The following is a 9,014-nucleotide window of genomic DNA, read 5'->3' as shown; positions in this document are numbered from 1 at the left end:
ATTTTCGTTTTGCACACTGGAGACAGGAGGAAGCTTTCGCTAGCCACGCATCCAATAAGAGGATTAGTATCTAGAACCAAGAACTCAAAATAACTGAACAGGAAGAAATGTAGCGAGCTAACGAGACAGTTTTCAGAAGATGGAATGCCAATGGCCAACGTGGATATGAAAAACCACACCAGCCACCAGCGGAGTGCAAATTAATTCCCTTTTTAATACATTACGACCATTATAAATGCAACACAGTTATCATAAAAGTAACTGAGTAAGAGGAGAAGTAGAGATAGAAAGGAAAGAGGAAGTAGACGGACCCAGAAAACCCAAATCACCCGACAAGGAAAGTAGTTATGATGGGATGGGAGACACTGATTGGCATCTATTCCCATTAACGTAAACTTACAGGAAGTAACAAAAGCTTATGAAGGTTTATTGGCATATTTACCTGTAAGAGCTCTTTCGGTCTCAACCCATTTCCTTCATCTTGGTATCGGTGACTCCAACACCTGTAGACAATAATCAGACTGCAGGGACCGGCTTACCCTTCCTGGAAGGGGGCATTATGGGACGAGGATCAATACACTTTGCGTATATTTTCCCCTAAAACAACTAAAATAAAACAGCTCTTTTCTTCTCTTGAACTCTGGTTTTACTTTGTTGTTTTTTTGTTTTTTTTGTTTTTTTGGTTTTTTTTTGGCGGGGGGGAGCTCTCAGAGTCTGAACCACCAACCAAAGAACATGCATGGGCTGGACCCAGGCCTTCCCGCTCCTATGAAGCAGACGTACAGCTTGACCTTCATGTGGGTCCTCAACAACTGGAGCAGGGGCTGTCCCAAAAGCTGCTGCCTGTATGTGGGATACGTTCTGCTAGCTATGCTGCCTATCTGGCCTCAGTGGGAGAGGAGGCGCCTACCCTCAAAGAGACTTGAAGTGCTGGGGTTGGGGGTGGGGGGTGTGCCCATGGGGAAACCCCCACTCACTCAGAGAAGAAGGGAAGGGGGTGTGGGGGAAGGATTGTGGGAGGAGGTGACCACGAGAGGGTAGTGAGCAGGATGTAAAGTGAATAAGTAAAAAAATTAATTAATTAATTAATTAATTAAGGAAAAGACTTCAATAAAGGTAGACAAAATGTGCAGCTATGGGACTTTAAATCCCACTACATAGCAACCAGATTTCACCCACAGGAGGATGACCAGGAGCTTTCTCACTTCTGCAGATACAGACTATAAACATCTCCTAAACTCCAGAACATTCGACTTGCATCCTGTGCCTCTCAGGTACCCTGAGGCTGAGGTGATTCAGTTCACTAACCTTGGGTTCTGCTGACCTCCAGAGGGAGCCCCAGCGCAGCCAGACCTAGTACTCGCCAGCGGAAGAATAGACGTCACTCTGAACGACCATTGCCTTGACCATGAGATGAGGTTTTTCACACCCAAGACTGAAACGTCGATGGATCGGAGGTTTCTGAATAGTGAGCACCTTCCATGAGTAGGCAGTGCCAGGGAAGCCTCCTGTGCCCCTGGATAATAGGTATTCAAATGGTGTCTAGTAAAGCCGAGTTTGCACAGAGGATCACAGTGGGAATTCAGGCAGCTGTATTACTTAGGAAACTCTATGAGATAAACATAGAGTAACTTGGAATACTATGTCTCTGGGTAGACATATCCCTCTTTTATGGTTGGTTTATTATACATTATTTACCATTGTAGGATCTTATTATCCTCTTATTATAATCCATAATTATTTATGGTCAATTTATTAAGGATGAATGACCTGAGGGTAGGAACTACTACTGGCTTACATAAAGGAACAAGGGTTATGTTATTTGAAGTGAGCGGGAAGCCTAAAGTCTCAGTGATAATTCATTGTTCCTGAACTATAATAGGCTTTTAAACAGTCCATAGTTTGAGATAATATGGAGACTAGGCCAGGTTCTCCAGCTCTCATGCTTACAATCTGTTACCAGCCTTTTTATCCTGGCCTTTGAGGATGAAATGATAAAAGCCATGCTGTTGCTGGCAGTCCGTGTCACATAATTCACCAAAGACTCTAAGAGCCCGAGATGGTGAATGGACACTAGGAGAGAATGTCTTCTCAACAGAACAGGTGCACATATGAGCTCACAGCAGAGGAGCCTCGAGCCAGACGACACCGATAGGGGAAGGTGGGCATGAAGACCCATTCCCGGAGAATGGACTACTGACTGCTGATGGCTGCTGGGAAAGGGAGAATCAATGTTTACCGAGTGTTGCCATCATTCAGTTGGTCATGCTGCATTGGGAAGCGACATATACAACAGTGTATACAGTAGTACAAACATGACTTCATGGGGTAAAAGGGGGGAGACAACAAGTTGGGTAGGTAGGGAAAGAATGGGTCTGAAAAAAGGTGGGAAGAGGGTGGAAATGGTTAAAACTCATTATATGAAGCTCTCAAAACTAAACTAAAACTAAAAATAGTAATTTATCCATAGACTTGATATTGCAAATATGTTTTGAGACCAGGCAAGCTGTACATTAAGCAAGTAACTTGCTTGAGGACTAATGTCAAGTATAATGCGTTTCTGCTTTGTGAATAGGGTTCAACTGAGAAGAGAGAATTCTCCAGTGAACTTAATACCATTTAGATTGTTCAACTGTCAACTCTAATCATAAGATACCAAATTTCTGAGTATCTCCCCTAAGAGTAGCAGCTGACAGGCCTTTTACTTTACATTTTGGAGAGCACAAAGATACAGGTTTCCAGAAAGGAAGAAAGGACAGGATAGAGAAAGTCTGTGGGGGTCTGGGAGACTGCTCAACAGGTAAAGTGCTTGGTGTACAAACATTTTATCTTGAGTTTGCTAGTCCTGCCCAGACACCTATAATGTCAGTCCTGGAGCTCTGTGGCTTGCCGGCCAGCTGGTCTGGCCAATGTGGTGAGCTAAAGTTTCAGTGAGAAACCCTGTCTCAAAATATGGGGTGGGCGTTGATGAGAGAAGATACTTGGCATCAAGCTCTGGCCTCCACACATGCATGTTTAGGCATGGGTACTCACATACCAGACACACACACATATGCTTGCATATACCCAGTCCCACATACTGGACACACACACATGCCTGCACACATACATGCATACACACATGCATGCATAGGCATGTCTACCCACATACTTCACACACATACACACACACACACACATGTGCATACACATGCACACGCACAGTCAGTATTATTCTTTGAAGTGAGAGAAAGTGACTTTTATGAGATTACAATATATTTTAATCAAATTATAAAAACAAGGGCAATGGTCATTCACCTATTTCTTGAACTGAGCAACTTCACCATTCCAGTGTCTTGCTTTCTTCATAACCAAAAAGTAGAGTAAAGAATGGTTACTCTGGAGTAACTTGGTGGGTGCTTCTAAAAGGTGAGGAAAAGAGGTGCCTGCGAAGGACATGGCCATTCTGGACCTTTGGTGTGCTTTATTCCATTCTGTCACACGGAAGACTCAGCCAGGCTGGATCCACCCACTGGAACCTAGAACACCGACCCTAAATGAGCAGCTACAAGTGTAACTCAAAGCTCAGGGCAGTAACTCAGGTGCTTCCTTGGTGCAGATTATAGGGCCACCGCCAAGGACTGCACAGTGTTACCCAAAGCAGAACCATAAGAGTCCTGGGGCATCAGCCCAATTCTCTAACATTGTAGCACGTCAGACAGACCTACAGGAAAGCTGCTGTCTATCAAAGAAGGCAACACCAGCTCCGTGAAAGAAGGCTTTGCTCTCTGTCTGGAACAGAGAATTAAGAAATACATGTGTGCTTATGCACACACATTTGGGTGTGCACATCTGTGGTTCTGTGAAGTTACACACATGCGCACATGTGTGAATGGGAGTGCACACACAAAAATACCGGTATGTTTGTATGTAGATTCCACACTTAACTTTATGTCTCAGGTTGTGCCCAGGAACCCACTTCTTCAATTCTAAATCTTTGTGACAATTTTGTCAAATAAAACCCAAAATATAATAAAAAAATTCACTTTAATTAGTCACAGGAATTACAAAGGTGAGGTAATTTATGCATTTCATGAGTTTTCAGAAATGAAAATGTGCTTGGGAAATTGTGGATTGCCTTAGGGTAAAGAAGAAAACAACAAGAGACACAATCCCCCCTGCCTCCGGTTATCATGAGGAAGCAACTTTATTAGTTTATTTAATACCAATTTCCAAATATGAGCAGAAAGTCTCAGCCTGCAGACGGCTCCGGCTTCCTTAACTCTACGTCCATTGCGAATCTACAAGGAGTACTGCATGCTGCAAGGCAGGACCTACGATGTTCATTATGACTTCCTTGAATCTAAGGAGTCTGGGGGTTTGCTTTCCAACAGTAGTGCAACGGCAAGCACGAGTGAACTCACAAGCTGCCTTGTCTTACAGCCCAGAGGCTGCAGTGGAGACTGTGCGGGAAAGCAAAGGTAAGTTTCTGGGTAGTGTTTGTGCGTTTATTTCTCTTGCAGAACTCTAAATAGTTGCTTCCGCCCCATAACGGTCCTCTCCGGGAGCCTCCGTGCTGTTTACGGAATCCGAGAGTTCCTGCAGTACATTTCCATGAGCTCATGAGCAGCTCCAGCTGTACCTTTTCCATTTCACATGTGCCCGAGAATATCTGTGCTGCTCAAGCCCTGCTTTGGGCTTGCGCTTTAAAGACAACGCAGCAGAAGGAAGGTGGTTAATTACCGTGTCGTCAGGACATCTTTACAATCCCTGCTTTGGTCACTCGGTTAAAGCAATCAGAAGGCCATTTCTCGCCTGCCTCTCTATGCTAATCAGCTAGTCGAGACTCCTCCCCCTCCAGCCTCCCTTAAGAACTGTACACATCCAGCTGTCACAGGGGCGAACTCCAACCAGGCAGATTTAAACCTTGGTTTAACCCTGCAGCACTCTCCCCATTTGCTTGTACGATTCTCTGGCAGTCCTCTCTATATTAGAGGGACTGGACGTCCTATCAGAGAAGGACTTGAAAACGGCTAAAACTGACCAAGAGAGCTAATTTCACTGAGAGACATCTTTTCTTTTTGTACGTTCTTAAAGGAGAAAGTTTCAGGGTGCTTTGGAATAAACTAAGAATTAAGTCGTGTTTCCAGCCAAATAAGTTGGCATCTTGGTAGACAGGAGGTGCAACACTGGTAAATATTTACTGCAGAAATCTTAACCAGGAGAAACTCTGGCATGTTCTTCGAGGGGTAAATATTTTACATGCAAGGCAAGATCTGCGCGTGCCTCTGTGTTCTTTCCAAGTGACTTCTGAAGAAGACAGTTTTAGATATCTGGCTGAGACGACATGCGCTAGCGGTCCCCGAGCCACGGTCAGATCGTTGGTGCCATGTCTACAACACCAAGGAAAGACGACAGCCACCTGTTCACCAGTGTGCACCCTTGTCAGCTGAAGGTGCAGGAGGTGCAGCAACGGCAAGGTGGGTCTAGAAAGCAAAGTCCAGCCTTTCTGACTGTTTGTGTGTCTGGGAAAGGGTGGGCTGGCGAAGGGCCTGGGATCTCTGGAAGGAAGAATGATAGCGAGGCTGGACAGTGGGCTCACACGGCCTCACTGTTGATTTAAAGGATTATCAATAGTTGAAAGACTTTCAAGAATATGTATTCCTTGGAAACACGTACTCAGACTTCTAGTCATTGTCTGTTGTGTAACTGGAGCAGGGCTGACTTGGCTACTGAAGAAATTTACCCACGAGCAGCTGTGTTAGCCTGACACTATTCTCATGTCCTACCACTGATAGGAGCTTTGCCTAAAATCTAGCTTGGTGAGGACCTCTGACACATTCATTGTGGAAAATACATATTTTGATATTCATTTTTATAGTCCAAAGAGATCTGGGACAAACAGTGTGGCATTTTACTCTATAAGCCATCTAAACACCACGCCTCACCAGGTTTTCCACGAATAATCTTTAAAAGCATTGACTACCCAGGTGGATGATGATTGATACAAATAGACCAACTATTACTCTAGTCCGTTGTTAAGGGCAACAGAACTGCAACTAGTGGGAAAGGCTGTGAACTGATGACGTCAGCACACCACCCCCTCCCCCCAGTGGTTAAGAACTTTCCCAAGTGTCTAACTTCTTGCAGCCTGCCATGGATCTAGGATATACGGTGCATGAGCTCCTCGTTTATCTTCTGTACGCTCAGCTTTGGATTTCACTGTTGTGGTCGGTAGCTGCTAACGAACTGAAACCTCCCACATTCAGGGTAGCATCGGCGAGCTAACATTTGGTCCATGTCTCAAGCCACCTCCCTGCAAGAATCCCGACCTGAGCCGAGTGACCTCATACCACACGGGGCTTAGCAGAGTAGGGACAGGAGATAATTCCTGTGAAATGAGTCCAGTGCAAACTTTTCAGAGCGTGCTGCACCACCCAGGTTAAAAGAAGTGGTTTTGAACCAATAGCCTTAGACACACACTGTCCACGTGGCTTGCGTGTGACTAGAAAACCTTCCTTTTGTCTGTGTTTCCCTTGTTGCTCCTTTTTTATTTAAAATGTGCAAGGCCTCAGCTCCCACAATTCAGATGTAACACTTACAATAGGAAATTTGGTGAGAGGAGCCTAGAAAAGTGAGTTAAAAAAAGTCTTGTGAGTGACTTCCTGAAGATGCCTGCTGTGAATATTTCAATAGGCAGCCTGATCTCTTCTTCAGTGTGCGTGTTTGGACTGTTCTTTTCTTGCTTTTGAAAACAAAAGGTTAGACTTATTTGGCACATAGTACTCTTTAAACTGCCCTTTAAATGCCAATACCCGATGGCCAAATTCTTACGTCATTATATAAGCTCTCTCCAGGATTATTTTAGTGGGCAATGTCAGACACTTTTCACTAAAATTAACCCAGTTCAGCATAAATTAATAGTTACAACTGCACAGACGATTAGTTTCATGGGGTAAATTCTTAGAGAATGATATGTTCTAAAGATTATGCAATTTTTAAACTCCTTTTTTTTCTTTCTGGCCAAGTGGTTTTTCACTCCCCAGTACTGAATGAAAGGGTATGATCCTGGTAAGACTGGGCATCAGTTTTAAAATTTGTTTCCAATTTTATAAGTAGAAAATAATATCCCTCTGTTGTTTTAATTTAAGGACAGCTGTCTTGATGGCTCCTCCTTTACTGACCATATCCAGAGGAGCCTGGAAATACCATTATGATGACATGATTCCCAAAATACCAAGACGACTGCTTCTCTTTTCCCAGCCTGAAGCTCTTTACTCAGAATGTTTTGAAAGCAACCACATTCTTCTGTAGCCAATCCTGAAAATATATGTCCACCAAAACCACAATCCTTGAAGTTGTGAGGCGTGCTAATGAAACCCAGATGAGCTATTGAGTGCCACAAGAAATGTCATCTAGAGGTCTGACATGTGACCTGCTAAGTGGCAGCCCAGTTCCTAGAACCCACACGTTTACGTCTATTGCAGTCTTGGGGTTTAAAGGTGCTCATTCAGTGTGGCGGCAATGGTTTCCCCAAAGTTCTATTTGCACCTTGCTAATTTGCAAAGTTCAGCAAAGGTCCAAGGAGGCAAAGCCATTCATTGCCTCCTGAGTGGATCCAGCCTGGATTTGTACACCAGCTTCATTTGCCAGCATCCGTACATGCTCCCTCTCACCATGATGAGTTCCCTATTTTGTATGTTGCATGTATTGGTGGAGAACATACAGAAACACATAGGAACATGAGCCCTTTGGCCTCACTTTGCCAGGCCAATCTTCTAGCGCTCATCCACCATGTGGATTCTGATTCATTCATATGTAACTCTATGGAAGCGTGGCCAGATTTAGTATACGTTTATATTTATAGCCCTTCATACAGTGAGTGTGCTAATGTATTTTATTTTAATTTTGGTATTTGAGTCTTCCTATCTGGTCACTCATGAAAATATACCATTTTGGTTGATTGCATAGATAAAAGTTATTTACTCTTTGACGACTTGGGCAGCAACTGTGTAAAGCACCGTGTCACGCGCTTGGTAGATAAATGAACTAAGCCAGTTAAGCTAAGCTTCCTGTCCACCCTGAGCTGACCCTCAATGACGGACACTAAATTTGTCCAGAACAGAAATTTAGCCCCTTTCTCTTTCTACCTCCTCTTACCTTACAGCTTCTTCTTTGCTATTTCTCATCCATTCATCTGTAATATGGACAACACTGGTAAGTGTTAATGTTTACATCTGTGACGTTCATTATGTTTTACATATATCAAACCAAGCAGCCATCCTTGTGTTTTCTTGTGCTTTAAGATTTACACATGGCTTCATCTATGTTCTCACCTACTGCACTCGACAAATGTGATGATGATGATGATGATGATGATGATGATGATGATGATGATGATGATGATGATGATGATGATGATCAGGCGCTGCCTGCTTTTTTTTGTTCAGTGGAGGGCAATCTTTTGTTTTATTCAGGCTTTAAGATGACTGGGAGAAGCCTGTGCACATTGTGGAGAACTATGTCCTAAGTCATACATTTTAATGTCACTCAAAGCACTTGTAGACATGTTGACTAACTGTTATATTGGAACTATGGCCCAGCCAAATCGACACATAAAATGAGCTTCTAAAACTCAGGGTAAATACCTCATTCTAAAGATGTATAAAAAGCTTAAATGACCTTCCTAAGATTACATCATAATTAAGGGCTATTTTGAACGCTAGTTATGTTTTGTATAACTGTTTTACAAAGTATATATCTTAGTGTTACAATATTTGATTTTTTTCATAGGTTCCTATCAAAGAAACTTTTCCACAAGCATTCAAAATGCCTTGGAATGGTTCTTTGTGTCTTTTGATACAATTCTGACCTCGATTCTTTGAGTATCCTGTGGTTCTATCCAATTCTGACATTACCAAGAGGTAGTAAAGACTCCACACGTTGATCCCACAAGGTTGCCCCATTTCAGACACTCATCATTAGGAGTTTGCAAACTAATCATGCCTCTGCAAGATCAGCCAGCAACAAATTCA

At 43.3% G+C, this 9,014-nt stretch overlaps 1 protein-coding gene across 1 annotated transcript in view; it reads left to right on the top strand.

The window, feature by feature from the left end:
- The first annotated feature begins 5,368 nt into the window (after nt 1–5,368).
- Ranbp3l (RAN binding protein 3 like) overlaps nt 5,369–9,014 on the top strand; it is a 46,994-nt gene continuing 43,348 nt past the window's right edge. Inside the window, exons 1-2 of the mRNA XM_032897028.1 lie at nt 5,369–5,459; nt 8,147–8,196. Of these exons, the coding sequence (XP_032752919.1) occupies nt 5,369–5,459; nt 8,147–8,196 (141 nt within the window). The remainder of the gene's footprint in view (nt 5,460–8,146; nt 8,197–9,014) is intronic.

Source organism: Rattus rattus, chromosome 3, assembly GCF_011064425.1.
Source record: "Rattus rattus isolate New Zealand chromosome 3, Rrattus_CSIRO_v1, whole genome shotgun sequence".
Classification (NCBI taxonomy): domain Eukaryota; kingdom Metazoa; phylum Chordata; class Mammalia; order Rodentia; family Muridae; genus Rattus; species Rattus rattus.
This window is presented reverse-complemented; position numbering and strand designations above follow the sequence as displayed.